This window comes from Notamacropus eugenii, chromosome 3 (assembly GCF_028372415.1).
Source record: "Notamacropus eugenii isolate mMacEug1 chromosome 3, mMacEug1.pri_v2, whole genome shotgun sequence".
Classification (NCBI taxonomy): domain Eukaryota; kingdom Metazoa; phylum Chordata; class Mammalia; order Diprotodontia; family Macropodidae; genus Notamacropus; species Notamacropus eugenii.
The window spans coordinates 351,155,062-351,178,322 of record NC_092874.1 but is presented as its reverse complement, the minus strand read 5'-3'; the positions used below and the strand labels follow the sequence as shown (position 1 = coordinate 351,178,322).

At 35.2% G+C, this 23,261-nt stretch overlaps 1 protein-coding gene across 8 annotated transcripts in view; it reads right to left on the bottom strand.

Annotated features, from left to right (window-relative positions):
* TMEM232 (transmembrane protein 232) overlaps positions 1-23,261 on the bottom strand; it is a 324,122-nt gene that overhangs the window by 89,222 nt on the left and 211,639 nt on the right. For 7 of the 8 annotated variants that reach the window (XM_072597243.1, XM_072597242.1, XM_072597240.1 and 4 more), the window contains 2 exons: positions 8,905-8,995; positions 1,095-2,123 (listed from right to left, as the gene is read on the bottom strand). In XM_072597243.1, coding sequence (XP_072453344.1) covers positions 1,872-2,123; positions 8,905-8,995 — 343 coding nt within the window. In that variant the 3' untranslated portion in view covers positions 1,095-1,871. Of the gene's footprint in view, positions 1-1,094; positions 2,124-8,904; positions 8,996-23,261 lie in introns of those variants that run through there. The other variant, XM_072597246.1, reaches the window with a different exon arrangement.

Below are 23,261 nucleotides of genomic sequence, written 5' to 3'. Positions count from 1 at the left end.
CCTCTGATCCTTCCTGCCGTTATTTTTTGAGCTTTGTCCTGGGGCCAAGTTCTGTACTTCTTTTTCCCTCCAAGCCACAGCTAGGCTCTTCTCCCCTTTATCCTCCCCCTTTCCCTGCCCCGCCCCCCCGCCCCCCATGCCTACTGTGCTGGAAATATTTTACTCCCTAAGAACCCTTCAGTTGCTATGACCTTCAGTTCTCCCCTCTGCCCTGGAACTGAGATCAAGAACTCAGCTCTCCTGTAAGTGCCTAGAGACAGCAGGGTGCCCATCCCACCGCTTCTGTACTCACTAGGCCTTTGCTTTTTTCTTCCAGCAGAACTGCTGAGTCTGGTGTCCCTTGTCAACAGAGGTTCCCTCAATCTTCCCCCACTCAGATGCCCAACTCCCCAACACTGTCCTGGAAGTGAAAATTCCTGTAGGTGAGGTTGAGGCTACCTCCCAGTTGAGCTGCCTCAGGTGTCACTGCTTGCCATTTCAGCAGAGTTAGCTTGGAGGGGTTTACACTTCACTCAGACCAAACCTCCATCCTGGGATCTTTCTTGGGATCTTCTCCCTTGTCCCAGGAGGACCACTGTTCTACCCCAACTCTTGTCTATTTTTGCCACTCTATATTCACCCTGAGGTACTACTTTGTCTTGTTTGTGGAGGAAATCTGGAGCCCTCGGAATTTTCTGACCTAGTCTGCCAATTTGTTTTCCTCTTTGATCAACTATCTTGACTTTGCACAGGAAGTGTGTTCAGATTGATGAGGAAATTTGATAACACCCTTTGGATCCTTGATGCAATGAGGGACCTAATTTGTAACTCAGTGTGAGGCTGGGTATCCTATACAGTTTGTCTTAAAGGTTGTTTATAAAAAAAAATCTAATCAAGGTGCATGTTAGGCTTAACATTAGGCTCAGAATAAATCAATAAAGACTAATTAAAGTATTAAATCATATTTAGTTGATCTATTCTTATCTGTAAATTTTAAGTATTTTAATAAATATAAATGTTTTTCATATGTAAAAGTCTAAAAATGTTATGATCAAATAAGCTGGGTTCAACCAGAAAACTATTACCTTTTTATTTCAAAATGGACATGCATTTCTATTTTTTCAACCACATGGCTGTGAACAGTACCTTATAAAATATAACCTCTAATTCATGTTGTATACTTATTTGGAAATTCAAGATTCCCTAGAAAGTTTTAAGAGATAGTTGTCATCTCCATTTTACAGACAGAGAAGAAATTGAGATCTCCCTTAAATCCCAATCTAAGGTTCATTCCATGAGTCATACATTGGATAGAGTCAAAGAACATCTAAAAAGTTAAGCTCCTGATACAGTTTTGATAATCCCAATCCATTCTTACAGTCTGTCCTGACAGGTTAAAGGTATTACTTATCATTGTTCTATGTAAAATCAGTTTCTAATAATAAGCCAATTCTTGCTTAGTTACATGTACCCATTAAAAAAAAATTCCAGCTGTTCAGAAAGGTGTTTGTTTTGATATACAAAATCCAGACATGAGAATACAGACTCTATTTTATTCTCTATTAGATATCACAGGAGCAATGATAATATTCTTCCTTTAGTTTTCAAGAGATAATTCAAAGGTGGCTTATTAAAAATTACAATTGTTCTACGTCATTGTATGCTACCATGAGTAACAAGCTCTTCTGCTGACATGTGAACAAAATGTGCCAAAGGAAGGTAAGTCATAGTCAACTGGGAGAAAACCTAACCGAACTCCAGAAAAATTTATAATTGGAAAACTTTTACTCAGGTGTGATTGCTAAAGAACTGAGTAATTAAAAAAAAATCTGAGACATTACTTTTAATAAGTTGGAGTTGCAACAGTGATAACTACTTGAAGTGTCCCCAAGTCAATCATAAAGAAGCTTTCCTATGCTGTATACCTCTTCCTCATTAGATGAACTACTACTAATCGTAGGTTTGGATTCTTCAGATGGGGTCTGTCCAGGTAGTACATAGGGTTTGGTTGTCTTGTGTATTTTTTCTTCCCTTCTTTTCATCATTGCTCGATAGTGTTTCAGCTCCTCTTTTCTGTTTTGTTTCCTTTCTTGGGCCAGAAATGTCTCTTCTTCCCGAAGTCTAATCTGTTGTTCCTTCTCCCACTGTTGTATACAGAAAATTTGTTTTATTGAGGAGACTGATATAGGTGCAAGAAGTAAATCAGAAAAGCCTACTTTCACCTTGAATGAATTATTCTCTGAGGATTTTTCAGAGAGTATTAACAGTGACAGACCGGAAAAAAATTTCCCTATTTCCAGAGCACAGGTTCTAATAATAGAGACTGATATCTTTCAGAAAGTGACACTTTTTGACAGTAATTGGGGATGATTGAAGTGGTATTGAGTGACTTTCTTTTTTTGGACCAATTAGGATGAAATGATTTGCCCAGGGTCACACAGCTAATAAATGTCTGAGGTCAGATTTGAACTCCGATCCTCCTGACTCCAGGACCAGTGCTGTATTCACACTGCCACCTATCCCTGCATTATTTTGATTTAAAAACATTCTAGTCAGTTTCAGTTTCTGAAAACTTTCCATTATTTTCTTCAGGAATTTTTATAGCACTATAAAATTATAGCAAGTTTAAATTGGGTTAGGAAAGCATCTGAGGATCCTTAAAAAGATAATTCATTGTTATTTTTTGTAAAGAATGCAAATCATTCAATAGAAGAAGTTCAGTTCAATAGAGAGTGGCAGTTTTATATTTCTACATTTCAAGCCTTAAATAGTGATTTTTCCTTTTTTTTCCTCAATGACAATATTTGCCTAGAGGGAAACCTGGTAGAACTCATAAAAAATGTTGAAAACACAAATCCAAGTGACAAAGTGGCACCTAGTAGTATTAATATGTAATATTGAAGAGAAAATTGTAGAGCAGAGCAGATCTGTACTTATTTTCTCAATAACTCTGTAAAAACAGCCACTTGGGATCACTTGAGTTGGTTACCTACTTTTTATTGAGAGTAGCAACCCAGCTTCTGAAAAATCCTTTGGGAACAAGATATGGAATAAGTATTAGACAGCAGGGGATTCTATTGAAGAATCTGCACTTGGTCCCCAACATTTCCATAGGGAATTAGATTTATTGGCATCCTCTATTTTTATATATTTCATTTCTAAGTACATCTTTCCCCAGCCCCTAACCAACCACTGTAATAAAGAATTAAAAAGAAAAGGATAAAAACAAAGTTTCACAAAACCAACACACACAAAACCCAAGACTGAAAATCTAAGCATTACTGTACCACACCCAAACGAAACATTCAACAATAGTCTTTTACCTCCACAAGAGAGGAAAATGCATTTTTTCAACTTGTATCAAAGTTGCTTTCATGTCTACATCCTAGGATGAAAAGAGGAATGACTAACCCTGAGGGTTAGGGGTTGGAGATGGTGCATGGATTTTCCTGGTAAGTCCTGGGGAATTGGTCATGACTCTGTTTTTGGACATGCTCCATCCAAACTATCAACTGAAATTGGGTCTATGCTATCTGGTAGTGAGAGATGATATCAATCAAATTGAGTATAAAAAATGGTCCTGAATTAAGATAATATGAATATATTGCTATTTCACTGCAGCCAAGAATACTTTTTTGTAATTAGAGTAACAACCTGCAATTTGGAAGATCCTTTCTTGTATGCAATCAAACCATAGCACTGACACATAGTAGAACAAAAACCGTTCCCCAGCTCACAGATACCCTGGTGTTAGATACCCAGGGGGAATGAAACCAAGTAGGTCCAGGAAGGTGTGACCCTGATGGAAATGATTTGGTATCTAGCTAAGTACTAGCTAAGTAATATGTTTATTGTCTGAATTGGTCATTGGATGTATCCAGCAACTCACCTCAATCAAAGTGGGTAGTTAAATACGGGATCATCTGGAAGCAAAGTTTAAGGATAAGAGAACAAATTTGGAAAAAGGAGTGGAATCAAGAGACTGATACTTGGGATATGAGTGAAGGACCTGACATTTAGGTTAAAGTATACATAGTCTAAGTAGAAGAGATTGCTAGTCCATCAAGAGCTGAAGTGGTCAAAAGATTTCATTCAGAGAATGTACTTACGCAGATCAATTAAAAATGGAAAGATAAGAGGGCAAACTGCTTCTAAGACCTACAAATAGGATGAGGAAAATCTTAGGGTGTGACACTTGAGGGAGGTAGCTTTGGGTATAACATTGGAAAGATTACTTGTTTTTACTAAGAATATGTAGAAAGACATACAGAACAGAATGCTTCAATATGATCAGTAGGTTGAAGGTGGAACACAATATGACTGAGCTGAAGGAAGTAGGACATGATTAAACCAGGGTTTTATATGCCACAAAAGTAAGTTTCAGAAAGGCAGTTGATAAACCATTCAATTCCATTCATGATGGGAGTAGAATTGAATTGATACAAGGATCCAAACTGAAAATAAAATTTGAAGGAAGAGGTAGATAAATGATAAATTTCCTGTAACTAGTAAAGGACCAGAGGCAAAATCTAAGAAACTTTATAAACTATGGAAACCTTTCCATCTGCCACTGTTCTTTTTCTTCACCACCCCATTGCTCTGTAGCAGTTATCTCCAGAATGCTTTATAGGAAATACTAGTGAAGTATTTGGAACATGTTATTGGGGAGTAGAGGAAGGAAAAAACCCTGGAAGCCATGTAGAATGAAGGATTCCTGGGGTTTAGAAACCCTGTTAAATAAAGTTAAGTAATGTCAGCTTAAGAACCTAAAAGAAGACAGTCATAAGCCAAGAACTAGACTTCTTGGTGGAAATAATAGCGGGGTTACAGAATATATTAGGTGTCTCGTTCCGCATTGATTTCATTGATTTCACTTGTGATTGATTAGTTGTAATTGGTTAGCATCTCCTGCTTTGGAAACCAATGATGTAAAATATTGTCCACATACCTTTTTCTGGCATGTATAGAAATTCCTAAAAAAGACAGCCTGTTTCCCTCTTAATCAACCATTAAATATATATATATATATATATACACATATATATGATATATGTGTATACACACACACACATGTGTATATATATATACAAATCACCTACTATGTACTAGGTACTAGATTTAATTACCCACCAATAGCTAGTATTCCTAGACAGGACAAGGGAATGTTCAAGGTAAAGAATCATTGTAACACAGTTTTTTAAAATAACAATGAAATATCAAATCAATTTAAAGGCTAAATGGGGAAAGAACATATCAATACTTGTTTTAAGTCTGTGTTCTGCATACCATAAAAAAAATACGAGAGAGAGAGAGAGAGAGAGAGAGAGAGAGAGAGAGAGGAGAGAATGATAGAAAATTAGAGAAAGACATAGAGATAAGAGTACCAAAGGGTTATAGATAAGAGAAAAGGACAACTTTATTTGAAATATAAGGAAATTGAGACCAAAATAATTGAGAAAATTTAGATGCAACTTGAAAGTTATGCTTTGAGAAGCTGACAGGTTTTGACATGCTTTGAATTATGTATACACACATATGCATACATATAGCATATACATACACATATGTGTGCATATAGATTCTATATAGGCTATATAGAATCTATATATAGTATTGGCCTTATAGTATTTCTTTGATTGAAAGGACTCGTTAATATTACATATATATAATGAATTCATAATATTTATTTTTATAAACAAAACCAATAGTGTGTGATGATAACAGAATCTGACCATAGAGAAAATTAAAACTCGAGATTATCGATTTCAAAATAGTTACATGGTAACTCAGAATCAACATGGTAGCATGAGAAGAGCAGTATAGTCTAGCTCTCCATTATCCTTTCTCCACAACATCAAGGAAAGTCAGGAAACAGTCACAGTGAGTTATTTTCCAAATCTAAGGTGGTTTAGAAAGACAGGCAGAAGTCTGTAGACACTGGAGACAAAGTCTGGCCAGGAGTACATTTAGTCTGGAGCATTGTAGTTCCCCAGGGATTGAAAGACGTTTGAGACTAGTAACCGGGGCAGGAAGTACAGGGCAGAAAGAGATGCCAAAATATCTCTGAACTAGCACTGGGTGCAGGAAAAGTGCCACCCAGCAACTCTTGTCTCCCACTATTCAGTTCCTAGTCCCAGATTCAGGATGAAGAGGATTTGTCCCAAGTATAGGTTCTAATTCCAGGAGCAGAACCATGATTCAGCTCTAGCCTTTAAATCAGCGTGGAAGCCTACAGTGGAATAATCAGGACAAGAATAGTTATAGAAGTTGGCTTGGTGAGCTACCTGGTTAAGCGTCAAGTCCATCAGTAGCTCTTAATATCCTGGTTAATATCCTGACCTTTTGGAACAAGTATATAGGTTACTAAAAATAACTCTTTATAAAATGTTCTTCATAATAAATATTCTTCATAAATATAAATCCTCTCAAATTACTGAGTCATATAAAGAGACTAAAGGTGAAACTAATGATTTACTTTAAAAAACTAACTTGGAGTGAGGAACTTTAAAGGAAAAAAAAATCCTGCCTTCACTATTTATAAAATAAGTAGATCCTCAATACTTGTTATTACTTTGCCATATGTGGATGGTGTATACACCCAAGAAGAAATGGAAAATATGTGGAAGCCATTGGTTTCTAATTGCCTCAAATATATTGACTCTGATTTAAACTTGCTCTCCCCTGCCTCTTGTACCCTCTGCATACTAAAGCTGCCTCAGTAACTGATTTGCAGCAAAATGAGGTTAGCAAGTTTATCTTTGAGAAGTTTTTGACTTGTTGCACAAGTGTAGAGATCAACTGAAGTGGAAGTTATATATTATATTTCATGGAGGCTAATATGTCTTTGAAGAACTTTAATCTCTCATATCCAGTAAAGGAATCCCTTTTGTAGTTATATGACCATCTAGTCTCTATTTAGCTTCAAATGGCTGCTAATTCCATTGTTAGAGAATTATAAATTGGATATGTTGGACAACTGTAAATATAGTGAGGTTAACAGTGATCATGTTGAACAAAGCTGGAGAAAATAAAAAAAAAAACAAAAAAACAACCCACCACCACCAACATCCTGACTAGCTCCACAAAGCACTGCTTTTATTCCTCTCTACCTAATTCACTATTCCAGTCCCTACAGAACCTTCTCCAAACCTCTTCATCCCTCTTCAGAACTTCCATAGATTCCCTTAACTGCCCTATCAGCTGAGAACTTTGTCGTATATTTTACTGAAAATATTAAGGTCGTTTTCCAACAGTTCCCTCTTCTCCCCTCCTTTTCATCTTATATCACTCATGACTTTTGTCACTATCTCTTGACTGTTCCTTTTAAGTCTCCTTTGTTGGATCATCATTCAGGTCATATCTGCTAACTATGAGTATCCCACAGGACTCTGTCCTGGGTCAACTTCTTTTCTTCCTTATACTATTTCACTTGGGGATCTCATCAACACCAATGAATTCAATTATCTTCTCAAATGTACTTATCCAGATCTAATCTTTCTGCTGACCTTGAGTTTCATATCTCCAACTGCCTTTCAGATATCTTAACCTGGAAGTCTAGTAGATACCTTAAACTCAGTATGTCCAAAATTGAATTCATTATCTTTCTCACCCAAACATCTCCTTGTCCCAAGTTTTCTATTGCTATGAGAAGTACTACCATTCCCTCAGTCACTGAAATGCCAATGAGTTACCCACAGCAGCCATTATGGATATGTGTGTATATTTCCAGAATAAGTTCATAAAATATAAACTCTCTTCCTGAAAGATGAAACTAAGACATTTATTCAAACACCAGAAAGCCAAATTCATCATAGAAACAAAGAAATCTATACACATTATCAATGCAGAGAGCATGGCCATCCCCAAGCTCTCCTTGTGTCAGGCTTCCCCACAAAGCTCCCTTAGGCAAAATCACTCCCTTTTTCACTCACCTTAGCTGCTTTATAGCTATATCTAACCAGGACTCTATATCCATTCTTACAGTAGGCTGCTGGGCAGGGGCTCTATAGATTAAAGTACAGATAAATCTACATGATGTGGATAAGCATTACCTGGATTTTTATCAGTAAATGCAACAATTTCTTCCTGTCTTTAGAAAGATGAACACAGTCAAATAAGATAAAGGAAAATATTAACTAGGATCATAAGGGCATGATTCCACAGCTGATACTGTTCTGTTGGAAACCTCAGTTTCCAGGTATTGTAGTAAGAACTTAACCTTTATAGTTAACGCTGTGCCTGTATTGTGCTTAAAAAAAAAAAAAAGGCTTATGAGTATTTTCCTCCCTCTTCCCCTGATTCAAACCTCCCTCCCATCTGGAAGTAAGTTTTGTGAAAATTCCTATACATATGGTACAATAGACAAATGCACTGACCTAACAGGCTTTTTACTTCCCCAAACCATTTACATCTTCCAGGGAACAAAATGATTAATAACTTTTCTCATCTGTCAAGGACAAAATATGGTCACTAGGTAGCTAGCTAACTATTAAGGACTGTATTTCATTCAGAGGAAATTAAAAGAGCTCAAAAATTAGATTCTTCTCATAAATCAGTGCTAATTCAAGAAATGGGTAACGCCAGTATTTTACAAATATAAAAAGGCAAACTTTTCCATAATTTAGGAAAGATACTAAAATGTACCACTAGTATCGCAAAACAATTAAATTTAGCAATGCACCTTCATGGCCACACTCTGTAACCCCCAATATTTTCTTTGTGTGGGCTGCATATAACGTTTTAAGTCTTAATGCTATTCTTTCTCATTTAGAGTATATACATACATTCATGCATACATAAATACATACCCTTACATATACATATATACATTTATATACATGTACATACATACATACATACATATATATACATATATATATATATGTACACACACACACATTACCGGTCGAAGAAAGTGAATATTACCTGCTTTTCAACAATAGTTCTTAATGCTGTATCTGCACGGGTAAGGATATCTGGATAGGGACGGACTATTTCTTTTTCTGGATATCTTTCCCTTCAGACAAAAAACACAAAGCCCATGAATAAGCATATGCACTATTACTAGCATGTTTCTGTGAACTATAATTCACATCTTAGCGATTTTATTACATACAGTCAATATGAAATACTTCATGAAGATAGTGTATCCACAAAACTATAGATGTTTTATACAACCCAGTATCCTTAAAAAATTTTTGTCCTTATAGATCTATCATGATGAATTATATGTGGTTTTTACATTTGACTTGAACATTTAGAAAAATGTGCACACATTGCTGAGATTTACAAAAAAATAAGTAAACTAACTCAGTAAGTAAACTAACTCAGTAAATAAGTAAAATATCTCAGTCTCAGAAGAGAGGAATTTGAATCAGTAAGTTACAAAGAGAAAAAAAAGAACACATGGATTTATGAGTTCTACCAAGCATTCAATGGAAAAACATCACAATACTATTATCATTACAAGTAAACAATAAAAAAAATGGCCATATTGATAGTTCTAGTATGAAATGTGTTAGCCACATTACAGGATTTTATAAAAAAAAATTATGTTCTAATCAGTTCTGATATTCTAATCAGTGATAAAAAGTTATTAAAAATATAACAATTATTTGAAATATTGATTTTTTTTATGCTATTATTAAGGATGAACTTTACCCTAAGAATAAAATTTGCCAGATATGTTAACTAATAATTTAATGAAGCCATTGTGATTAGCAAAACTTTGATAAAACCAACCTTTTGTTGTTGAAAATAATGTATGTTTCCTATAAAAACTTTTATCTCTATGAACTAAGAAATCATCCAACCATCAAAGAGTTTAAGTGAGTTTTGAATGCATTTCTTTTATTTTTAGATTTTGTAACTTTTTTACATCCTCAGAACTTCTCTCAGTATCCCTTCCCTAATCTCCTTCTAGAAAATCATCCTACAAAAACAATATTTTTAAAGAAAGAAATACAGTAAGAGACTAAAAAAACCCCCCAAAAATCAATATATCAAAAAAGCCTGAAAATATATGCTATGTACTACACATACTAACCTATCAACTGTGTAAAGGAGGGGAATCGCCATGTCTTCTCGTATCTCTTCTTTGGAGTCATACTTGCTTTCTCTAATTTCACAATATTCACTTTTGAATGCCTTGTGGTTAATCTTTTCATTTACATTATTGTAGTCACTGTCTGTAATGTTTTCTTGCCTCTCCTTACATTCCTTTGCATGAGATCATGGAAATCTTTTCATCCTTTTCTGTATTTATTATATTCATAATTTCTTTTAACACAGTAATATTCCATGACATTCATATGCCACACCTTGCTTCGTCAATCCATAAATGATGATAATCTACTTTGTTTCTAACTCTTTGCTGCCACAAAAAGTGTCACTATAAATATTCTGGTGAATATGAGCACTTGTTTTCTTACAAATGTCCTTCTTGGGATATAAGTCTGACAGTTAAATCTCTGGATCATAGAAAATGGATATTATAGTCACCTTATTATATGATTGCTAATTGCTTTCCAAAATGGTTCTATGATTACCAGCCCCATCACTAATGTGCTTTATTTTTTTGCGTAGTTTCCCATCCTCGCTACATTGACTATTTCCATTTTTTGTCATCTTTGCCAAATTTCAAGTTATCATTTTTCTTCTTCCTCAGATTTCTGGTAATATTAGCCTTTCCCCTCTTTAATCTTCCTGTTGCTCATATTTCAACTCTTTCTTCAGTCTCCTGAGAGCTGGACCCCAAAGCTTTCTCATCCTACTTTTATACGAGAGATTTCACTTTTCACCATCATTTGTCTTAGCTTGATGTTAGTCCTTTGTCCTTCAGGTCTAGTGGAGTCCCACACAAATACTGGCACTCTGCCCAAATTCCTTTTGGTGTCTGTTTCAATATTTTCATTGCTGCTTCAGTTATTTCATACTTCCACTTTCCTATCCTTCTTCTTCAGCTTCCTCCTCTTCTTTTTCCTTTTCACTGGGTTTGGGACTGGACAAAGTTGAGTTCTACTTCTTCTTGCCACAAAATGGTTGGATAAAAGCAGGGGAGAATTCATGGGGGTGGAGACTTGGTAGAGACTACAGTACTTGAACAGGAATTGCTCAGTGGATCTCAGAACATAAGCCTGTAGGTCTGTTGTGCAGATCTTCCATAGTGGCATTTGGAGAGGATGGAAAAGATGTTGAGTGAGCACGGTGGAGGTTAGGGATAGGTCTTTGCTGTTACTCAGGTTATTACCTAGTTAAGGTTTTTGATATAAGTCTGCGAGGGGGAATGCAAAAAGCTGCTATGTTATCTCTTGTGCATAAGTCTTATTTTGGTGAGCTTTGAGAGACCATGAGGGTGAAAAAAATGTTTAGTTTGCCATCTGACTGATCATATGATACACAAATTGAGTCATTTCTTTTAAATACAAAAATGCAGCTCCTTTCAATAGCTTATAAAACAACTGACTGACATGAGAGAAGACAGAAATCTGGTAGCCTAATTTCAGCTAAAACCTTTGCAGAAATTGATTGAAAAAAGGATTAGTATTTGGCAGGAACATTTAATTATTACTTTTTGCTTTTTATTTATGTTTCAATGTCATTGTGTTCTATATCATCAGTAAGACCAAATTTTTAAATAATATAACTTATAATAAGCACTTTGCATCACAATATTAAAACAAACTTTTTCAAAAATAATGGTGCATAGTCATATTTCTTCACTAAAATATTAAATATTACTGACATATTAATTTAATAGCAAAATAAACTTACTCTAATGAAAACACTATATTCCAGTTTCGTAAGAAAAAAATATTTGTGCCACCAAAAAGAAAGAAATTCTTTTAAAATGTTATTTAAGTTTCATCTTATCTTTTGAAAAACTCTTATTGTGTATGGTTACAATGAACAAAATACATGTTGATAGTAATAGTACACTGCATAATTTATATGTATATATGTATTCTGTGTGGGTGTCTGTATGCATATGTATTTAGCATGCATGCTCAAAAAAGTTTTAATAATGCAGGTGCACAATCAAAGCAGTTTGGAGAGAACCAATCTAGAGCATAGGTTATGTACTAATTTTTACGGTAGAGATTGAAATGTATACCTTGGACTTTAAATTAGTTGCTTACAACATAAAGAGCACTATTTTCTAGTATGAATAAGATAAATATATACTCCCTTGGAAAAATGACCCAACTTTTGTGCATTTCTATTGCCTCATAGGAGCAAGGTGGCTCAGTGTACAGAAGTCTGGACCTGAAGTCAGAAAGACCAGATTTCAAATTTGGCCTCCCATAAGGGAGTATAACTGCCTGTTCCTGGGTACATCACTTAAACTTTAGTCTGCCTCAGTTTCTTCAATTGTAAAATGGAGATAATAACATCTCCTTTCTCTCAGGATTGTTTTGAAAATTGAATGAGATAATATTTGTAAAACACAGCACAACATCTGGCACATAAAACTGCACAATAAAGTCTAATCATTTTGGGGTTAAAGGGGACTTAAGAGATTATCTAGTCTAATTGCTTCATTTTATAGACGAATAAGTTGAGATCCAGTGAGTCTGAGATAAATGCAGCAGGGATTGTACACTCTAGGTAGGGACTGCAGGACCATTCCTCTGATAGTGTACTAGAATTCCTTTGACAGCTTCTGGGGATACCAAGCTTTTAGCACTGAAAGGCTTGGTATATTGAGATGACGAAACCATTCACCTATTGAGCAGGAAGGACAGATGAGGCAAAAAACCTTTCAAATGGAGTCATCCCCTCCTTAGTTCTCCTCCAAAGCATACAAGGAACCTTCAAGCACCTCCCTGTAGAGATGAAGACAGGGTTGGTGCCCTTTCCTGACCCTGGTAGAAGTAAAGGGAATACATATAGTAATGAAAAGCATGTCTGGACTTAAGTGGGCCTGAGTCTTGGGCTTCTAGATGCTACTTCTGTTTTATATCTTTTTTAGTATAGGGACTGAACTGCAAAAGCAATAAAGAATGTATCCAATTTTAGAGGCAATCTTGGGAGTTTGAAATGCCCAGAGATTCTGGATAATTTGGTTGGAGCTGACGGGTAGTGGAGAGCAACAAAAAAGAGTTTAACCCACAGCCAGGCTTACCAGAAGACATGAGTAGGAGAATGAAAAGGGAATGTGTATTTGCGAAGCACCTACTATGTTCCAGGCATTTGGACTTTGGCTTGTCCTTCTTTCTCAAAGAGGAGCATGGCATCAAAAAGGCCATGCCATGACTTGCAAGTGAATTGGATCTAAGTGAGGGAGGGCTATGCAAAGTCACTAACCTCACTTTCTCCTCGGGAGCCATCTGGGTCCACTGGCATGACTGGATATGGTCCTGGATGCAGCAGGAGACCTTGGCCAACACTTTACATATATCTTATTGGATTCTCACAGTAATCCTGTAAGGCAGGTGCTATTATTATTCCCAACTTACAGATGAGGAAACTGAGGTTGTGACTTGACTAGGGTCACAGACATAAGAAGTGTCTGAAGCTGAAATTGAACTCAGGCCTTCCTGACTTTAGGTCCAAGACTCTATCCATTGCAATGCCTATGGTTCTGGGGGAAAATTATTTGGACCATGAAGAGATGCGTTGAAATGTAAAATGCCTATTGAGCAGTTCCACAAATTTCTACATGTTCTGAAGTTTAAATCGACCACCTAGGAGAGTATAACAATAGTTATAATTTACTATTTACTGTTTTACTTCTTTTATCAATGTACATTTGTGCATCTTTATGTTAAGTGTTTATTTCATGTTTATTTTATATTATATGTTTATTTTATATTACATATATTTTATATATAATTTTATATTATATATATATACATAATGTATGATTTGTAGTGTGCACTGAGAATTTTTCTACTCCTCTTTTTGGGGAGATCTTAGATATGACCCCTAATCTGAGCTTTAAAGAATTTTCCCTAGGTCTTCAAGATGGGAGTGAAAAAAGTCAGAGACAATGGTAAGAAACTAACCCCTGTCTTTGGAAGTCAAGCTCCCCTAAGATTGAATCTAGTCCTTTTATGAATGAACTGAGATCAGAGACATACCTGAGTTCAGAGGGAGAGGGCACAGCAGGCCACTTCTGAACCCAGAAGCAGGTTATTGTTAAATAAAATAGAAAAGTTTTCTATTGCCAATCACGTATAAAATAAGGATGATCTGGGAATTTTTCAAGTATAAAATACATTTTAGTAAAAGGGTGGTAGTGCTACTCATAGGTAGCAACTCAAAAACTTCTTTAACTTTATAAATTAAAACTATTTAATTCACTCTCTAATTTCCTAGGTACTCATTTAATTTACTTTTTAAAAATTTCTCTTTGCTGATTTTTTGACTAGCTCTTATATTAGCTTTTCCCAAATTTATTTGATTTTTTTAAAGTTTATTTTTCCATGGTATTTCTTTGACTTCCCCTTAACTTTAATCTAGTTTCTGTCATAAAGATAGTTATATTTTGCTTGTTCTTATTGAATTGGCATTTTCCTTCCTTCTTGATTTATCTCTTTAAAGTTTCCCTCATTTAAGATTTATGATTGTTTATCAGTATTTTATCTGTAACCTTTTCCCCTCCTTAGTTGTCTTTTTATAATGTTACTGAATCTGATGGCCTAAAAATAGTTTTTGTCATAAGTAGGCATGAGTGCTAGTTGTTTTTAATTGTACAGAAGGACTGCTATTGTTTCTTGATTATTTTTATAATTGGAAAGATTTTATATACATTGACACTGTCAATTCTATCACCTTGTCAAATGTGCTGTTTTATAAGAAATACATATACACATACATACTGTTTCAAAGTGCTGAAGAACTGCAGGGCTAAGTAACATTCTGCAAAGTGAAATGTAACATACTACAAAAATACAAGGAAATGATGAATTCTTTTAATAACAATTCTAGAATCTATATAGTATTTTAAGATTTGCAAGCTACATTACAAAATCATTTCATTTTATCCTTATGTCAACCCTGGAAAATCTGTGCTTTTATTATCATCTTTTTACAAATGAAGAAACTGAGTTGAAGTGGCTTACACAGTGTCACACGCCTAATAAGTGTTTGAAGTCAATTCCAAGTTCAGAGGTCAGCCCACTCTGCCGTTAGACCCCTACATTCTCTTTGTAGTAGGAAAGGTAAGTAGGACAAGACATGGATTTATGCCAAAAATTTCCAGTCAGAAAAAGACAGTAAGTAATAAGCCACTGAACCATCACTAAGTTTTATTTGCATAATATTTGATTTAATTTTATTTATGTGCTACATATCCTACCATGCAGAAGAGGAACTTAGATTTTATTGTCTCATTAAATTTATTGAGTTTTCATTGACCTTATTTGCAAGATCACGTGTTCCCTGGCTCCGGCTTTGTTATTAGGAGACTGAACTGAGTCAATGTATTTCTTCTTAAAGAAAAACATCATAAATACATGATGCATATCATAATATACACTACCTCTCTTCTAGAGAGATAACATGAGAGGTATTTAAAAAAGCTGTATGTTTCAAGGACTTTTAACAGTGTCTTCATGTTTTGTGATGTACTTCATATCTAAGATAGAGAACATTGTCTTGATTAATTACATAATTCCTGTTTAATGCACCTTTGTACCTCTTCAAAACTGACCTTAAAAATAAGATCTGAATTAAGAAAAACTTGTTTTCAATACTTGTCTACTAAGACAAAGTTTCACTTATAGAGAGAAAGATGTGATGAAGATCCCCTGGGAACTTAGTTATACTGCGCCTCTTTCATTCCCATAGAAATACATAATTGTCTTTCCAGACTATTTTGCATGACTGACTTTATCACCATTAGACTTAATCAATCCCTAGAGCTCCACTTTCTAAGTTTGTCCTGAGATTCTCCAGATCTTTTTTCACTGACCTTGCATCATATAGGTTTGTGGTTCCTGCTTTTTGTAGGTAACTGATCTGCAGAGCAGAGATAAGCCCATAAGCATAAGCTTTGAAATTCATATAAAGACGGTTGCCTCTTCCTTTCATGTAGGATTAAACTACCCTAGAGTGGATGGAGATTTTCCTTATGCTCATGGGAGTAAATTACATTTGAAAATTTTAGAAAGGAAAGATGAGAGACTTGTTACTGACTAGTATGGCATCATGAGAAAGTCTAATTTTCAGAGGCTAGTCAGTCCTGCCTGTGAAGGGAAGTGAGCGATGGCAAAATATCAATAGACTTTATTTTCTCTATCCTTTTTTCTATTCCTTAAAAGCCTAATATTACTACCAGCATGATACAGTGGAAAGAGGAGTGGATTTGTAGGCAGTGGCTTAGGTTCAGTGGTCTGTTTCTGTTACATCACATGTGACCTTCTCCTCTTTGGGTCTCTGCTTCATCATCTGTAAAAATAAAGGGTCAGAGATCTGAGTTCCCTTCTGCCCAGGAGTGTGCTGGAGCCAACTCAACCAGTCCAGGAGAGTTGATTGTTAAACTTTCAGTATGAACATTTACACCTTGGAAATCAGAAAGCACTACAAATCAGGGTATGATTTATTGTTTTGTTGATTGTCCAGTAGACTTAAGAAAGTCATTCTATTCATGTATCTCCCAATTGCTTTCCAAAATGGTTGTACTAATAATTGACAGCTCCACAGAAAAGACACTTGTGTGCTTATACCCCACAAATCCCTCTAAGATCAACTATTCTCATCTTTTGTAGTCTTTGCTAATTTGTAAGGTGTGTGGTGAAACACTGGTGTTGCTTTGATTTTCATTCATCTTATGTTTTAGTGTCTGAGCTTTTTTAAAATGGTTTTTAATAGCTTGCAATTCTTTATGTTCTGCGACTTTCTTCATTCTCTGGACTTCGATAGTATAGTCTACCTTCCTACCTACCTACCTACCTTCTACTCTTAAAACCTCCTTGTTTCATTATTGAGTTCCTCCTAGAATCTCCATTTTACGAAAGAGTTCAGAGTATTCATCCTTCATTTTCTATGCATTTCAACCATACTTTTCCTCATGAGTTCCTCCCCTCCCTGCTTTAAAGTAGTTTTTTTTTAATATACCAGTCTCCTTCATTAGAATATAAGCTCTTTGAAGACAGGGGCTACCTATCTTTTTGCTTTTTGTATTTGCATTTTTAGCATTGTCCACTACATAGTAGATATTTAATAAATATCTTTTGACTTATCTTTGTTTCTCTATTGTGGAATGATTTTTGGTTTTATATATATATATATAAAATTGTAAATTCTGTAGGATATTCTAAAAAATATTGGCATTAATAAATAGGGATTTTTATTTCTTTTCCTTTCTATATAGCTTTAATTTATTTCTCTTCTTATTGAATTACTAGTATTTCTCAAACTATACCAAATAAAAACGGAGAAACTGGACATCGTTGCTTCATATCTGAACCTAACCAGAAAGCTCGTGTGTCCTCATTGCATGTGATACCTGATTTTGCATTTAGATAGATACTTGAAATGCTTTTATTAAATACAGTTTCTTTTATGCCTATACTTCGTAGGGTGGTTTTTTTTACATTTTTTATTTATTTGTGTTTTGTCAAATACTTTTTCTACAACCACTGAGAAAAACAGGTAGTTCTGGATGTTTTTATTTTTAATGGTTGAACCATTCTTGAATCCTTGTTATAAATCCAACTTGTTCATAATGAATGATTTCTTTGATTATTTGATGTATTCTGCTTCATAAGATTTTGTTTTAAAACTTCGAATCAACATTCATTTACAACAATTCCCTATAGTTCTCCTTTGCTCAATTCTTCCTCAGTTTAGATAGTGGGACTACATGTATGTTTGTCTCTAAAAAAGAATCTGATAGTTTGTTTTCTTATCTTTTAAGAATCATGTATGAAACATTTACACTAATTATTCTTTAAAACTCTGAAATAATTATACTTTGAATCCATCTGGACCATCAGGATATCTTCCTTTTTCCCTTACTCTCTTCTCTCTTCTCTCTTTCTCTCTGTCTCTGTCTCTGTCTCTGTCTCTGTCTCTGTCTCTGTCTCTCTCTGTCTCTGTTTCTCTCTCGCTGTCTCTCTCTCTCTCTCTCTCTCTCTCTTATTTATTAAATGCTCATTAAGTGTTAGGAACTGTGCTCAATATGTCAATTTATGTTCACAGCTATCCTGGGAGATAGGAGTTGTCATTGTTTTCTTTTGCAGATGAGGAAACTGAGCAAAAGTTAAATGACTCACTGAGAATCACATGTCTAAGACCAGATTAGAATTTTTCTTACTAACTCCCAGGTTCCATCCACTATGTGTCTTTCATAGTTTCATTACAGCTAGATCAATTTCTTTTTCTGAGATTGAGTTCGTGAAGAATTCTATTTGGTCTTCAATTATTTGAGTATTTTACATTTTTGAAAGTCTGTTTCTTTTGTGCTCTCAGTTTTAATAGCACATGACTAAACAGTAGGTCCTGATGATTTTTTTTCCTGATTTTATTTTAGCAAGGCAATCAAGGTTAAGTGACTTATCCAGGGTCACACAGCTAGTAAGTGTGTCAAGAGTCTGAGGTCATATTTGAACTCAGGTCCTCCTGACTCTAGGACCAGTGCTCTATCCAATATTCTACCTCGCTGCCTCTTGCATCTCACTTGAATAAAATAATTACTCTTTTTAACTGTTCCTAAAGGTTTTATTTTTTAAATTTCATATCATATTCAGATTTATCCCAGTCTTTCTTATGAGCTACCAAATTATTAAGAAGAATCTTATATTTTGCATTTTACTTACATAAAAAGTAAAAGGTCTGTCCTTATTCAGTCCCTGTAATCAGTCTTTGATATATACCTAAAGTTTCTCTTGGCTCTTCTATGTCAAATCTTCTATTAAGTTCAAGGACTTTTTTAGAGTCTTCTGTGTATTTATTGTTTAACAGCAGAATGTCCAACACAGGTCATCAAAACTACGAAATAGTCAGTTGTGCAAAATAGCATATGTAGTGCTTAAGTATAAATGGGAGACATGATTTTTTAAAATAAATACTTAAACACAAATTTATGGTCCTACAAAAGAGCATTTAAACTAGATGGTCTAAGCTGATCTGCCTCCTTGGACCTACAGAAACTGTTATTTTCCCAAAAACCAATAATCAGTATTCTGAATCATCATCAGTTCCACTGTGTGAATAAATGAGTCCCTTTTTCTAAGAGCTTTTTCATGATCTGACCGAGATAAAAAGACAAAAGAAATTTCTTGAAGGTCAGTGGTCGAAAATGTTAAGTGTGGTTACATGATCTATATTCACTGGTTCCTTAGTTCGGATGTACTTAGAATAATTTCTTCAATTTATCATACAGGACAAGCACGAAAGCTCCGCCCATGCCTCTAAGAACATTGGACCAGGCACCCTTGAAGAAAGCTTTGCCACTCTCATCTTCAGTAATCTTCTTCCAGCAGTCAATTGTCCCCGTGTACATGATATCAGCTCCATTGTGCCCAGACTGCATGTCATTCTGAGCCTTACTGTATCAAAGGGATAAGAGACCACACCTGCTACAGCAGTCACTGATTGTGCAATCATCCAGTTTTCACAATATGAGTGTTCTTCGGAGCTGGGAGCATACCTTTTGCTGCATCATAGATGCCAAAGTAAGCTGCTCTATAGATAATGATACCCTGCACCGAGACATTGAAACCTTGATACAAGCCGCGGATTCCATCAGACTTGGAGATTTTCACAAGGCAGTCTCTCAGACCTTTGAATTCTCTCAGTGTCAGATTTCCCAACATCAGCTGCCAAGCAGGTTCTCATAAAATCCAAGGGGTAAACAAAGCAGAGAAATGGCTCCAGCTGCACCCCCAGAGGCAAGATTGCCAACAAAATACCTCCAAAACTGTATGTGCTTGTCCACTCCTCCCCAAAACACCTGTTCATACTTATCCTTAAAGGCAAAGTTAAGGGCCTGGCTGGGAAAATATCTCCTGACATTTGCCAAGAAAGCACCCCTTGTTCCTTTGGAATTCGGACTATACAATCCATCATGCCTTTGTACTGCTTATCTGCGACAATTTGTTTACTTGCATGCTGCACCTGCAATAGTAGCTTAACTCTCTCAATGGGGGCCACCGCTGTCTTGGAGATAACAGCAGCGATGCCACTGGCGAGGAAGTCCTTGGCGAAGGAGATGGACTGTTCTCTCAAGGTTACCGAAGAGGAAGGTGCTGGAGTTGGAGAAAGAAAGCCAGGTGAGAGAGCTTGGAAAGCTGGGGAACTCGCTGCCGCCTGCACACAGCCCCTTGCTACAGCTGAGACTGAAAGGGCCGAGTATTTTTCCTAACAAAGTCTTCAAAGTCTGATAGTTGATCAAATGTCCATTTTGTTTTCATTCAGTATTATGCTTAACTTTGCTGGTATGATATTTTCAGCCAGAACCCCAGTTCTTTTGCACTTGAACATATAGTGTTCCAAGACCTGCAGTCCTTTAACGTCTCTGTTGCTAGATCTTGTGTGATTCTGATTGGGGCAACATCATATTTAAATTATTTTATTCTTGCTGCTTTTAATAGTTTATCTTTGAGCTGGGGGATCTGGAATTTGACTATAATATTCCTATGAGTTTTCCTCATAGGATCTTTTAAGTAGCGATCGTTGGATTTTTTTCTATTTCTACTTTTCCCCTTGTTCTAATGCTTCAGGAAAATTTTCTTTAATTATTTATTATCAATATTTTTTTTGATCATAGCTTTCAAGTAGTCTGATTATTTTATGCTTTCTCTTCTTAATTTATTCTCCAGATCTGTTGTGTTTCTTATAAGATGTTTCACTTTCTCTTCTATTTTTTTCATTCTTCTTATTTTGTTTAATTCTTTCTTGATCTCTTATAACTTTGCTGGCTTCACCTACCCAATCCTAATTTTCAGGGTATCATTTTATTCCTTAGGATTCTGGATCTCCTTTTCTAATTGGTTGACTTCCCTTTATAATCTTCTTTTCTTGGATTATTATTATTATTATTTTTTAGTTTTTCTTCCATCTCTGTCATTTTATTTTTAAAATCTTTTAAAAGATCTTCTATGAATTCTTTTTGGGCAGGTGACCATTTGACATTACTCTTTGGGGGTAGAAGGGGTTTTTTTGCTTCCATATCCTTTTCTGAAGATGAATCCTGGTCTTCCCTGTTCCCATAATAACTTTCAATGGGTGGATTCTTTGTCCTTTGCCTGTGCATTTTTTTTGTGGTAATAGCTTAATTTTTGTAATCACCTCTAGGCCTGGGGTGTGGGGGATGGTGCCTCTTACCCCCTATCTTTAGACCTCCCCTCCTGCTTAGAATCAAAGCCAAATCTTCAGCCTCCTGTAAGTGTCTGAAGCCAGGGGCATCCTGTCCCAATGCTTCTGCACTCACTGGGCATGTGCTCTTTCCTTTTTGCCCTGGCCCACACAGCTGAGTCTGACATTCCTTGACAGCAGAGGTTCCCTCACTATCCCAGGGGGCAAAAAGTTCCTGTGGCTGGAACCCATGAAGCCTCTCAAATCAACTATCCCCAGAGTATGGCACGTGTTATTAAAGGATACCCTAGCCTAGAGGTATTTACTTTTCAAAGGAACCAAACCTTGTCTTGAGATTTTTCTTCTCAAATTGTGTGGTGCCCCCATTCTTATTTATTTTTACCAGCACTTTTTCTTCTGAGTTTGATGTGATTTCATTCTCTATTTTGGTGATTTAACTTTCTCTTCTATTTAATCATATTGGCTAAATGCTTTTCAGTTTTGTTAGTTTTTGCAAAGAACTAGCTTCTAGCTTTATCATTTATATAGTCTCTTTGATTTCCAATTCATCTATTTCTCCTCTACTTTTAAATGCCTTCTCTTGCACCTATTTTGGATTTAGTTTTTGAATTTTGAATTTTGCAAATGAATATTCAGCTCATTAACTCTTTTCTTTCCTATTTTGTTAGTGTATGTTCTTAAGGAAATAAATTCATTCTGAGGTCTACTTTAGTTGTATGCCAAAAATTTTAACATATTGTTTCATCTTTATCATTTTTCATATAATTATTGTTTCTAAAATGCATTACTTGACCTATTTGTCATTTAGGATTGCATTGTTAAGTCCCCATGTGGGTTCGTGTTTTTTCTTTGTGCTGTTAGATGTTTGTTTTTGTGTTATGGTCTGTAAATAATGTTTATTGTTACAATTATATATAATTAATATAGTAGGATATATCCAATTATAATGCCTTTGTACATTTATATATCAATAGTTCTGGATCTGAACATATGGCAGATTTTTGTCAAGTTTCCATGAGGCAGTGCTGAGAAATATCCAGGTGATACCAAAAGTTTTTTACCTTTAGTTTTTCCAGTAATTTGTTAAATTCTACATTTCCTTTTTTGTTACATTTATCCAAAACTGAGAGAAGTAAATTAATATCTCCTGCTGCTATCATCTTTTTGTAATTAAGCTAATACTTTTTACATTATGGACTTAGATGCTATAGCATTTTATGTTTATAAATTTAATATTCAAATTGGTTTGTTGTCTATGGTTTCTTTCAGTATAGTTTAATTTCTTTACTTCTATTTATGCTGTTTATTTTTATTTTTGCTTTGTCCAATAGTATAACTGTAGTTCCTACTTTTCTGATTCATCTGATGAATTCTGTAAATTCCTTATTTTTATTTTGTGTTTGTCTTTGTTTTTAAATGCGTTTCTTGTAAGCAACAGATTGTGTCTTTTGAAGGATGGGATTCTTAGCTGATCCGTTGATTTCTTTTGTTATATTGGATTGTTTAATTGGCTCACCTTTAAATTAATTTTATAATTTCCTCCATTTCTGTCTCTAATATTGCAGAATCTTATTCAAGTGGGCTTTGAACTGCAGGTTACATATAGTCAAAAGCTCAGGAGTAGCCATGGTTCATTTCTGTGTTTCTTTCCTGTGAAAAGAGCTATACTACCTTACCTTGTAGCTTTTTACATGTATGCTTCAACATAGTTTTCCACATTGTGATTCTGCATGATTTGTCTACTGTTCTACAAAGAATCAACAATCATTCATTAAGCATGTAGCATGTGCCAAATAATGTGCTAGTACCTCAGGATGCAAACTCAAAGAATGAAATTATCCCTTCTCTAAAGGACAGTATAATCTAATGGTTATTTCAAATGAGGACTCTTTATGTACCTAAGTCCTGAAGGAATAATATGCTCTAGGAGATCTAAACCACAAGATTTAGAATATAAATGAGCTATCAGTGTGTCTAGTCTAACTTAACAGGCTTAGAGAAGTTTTGACTTACCCAAG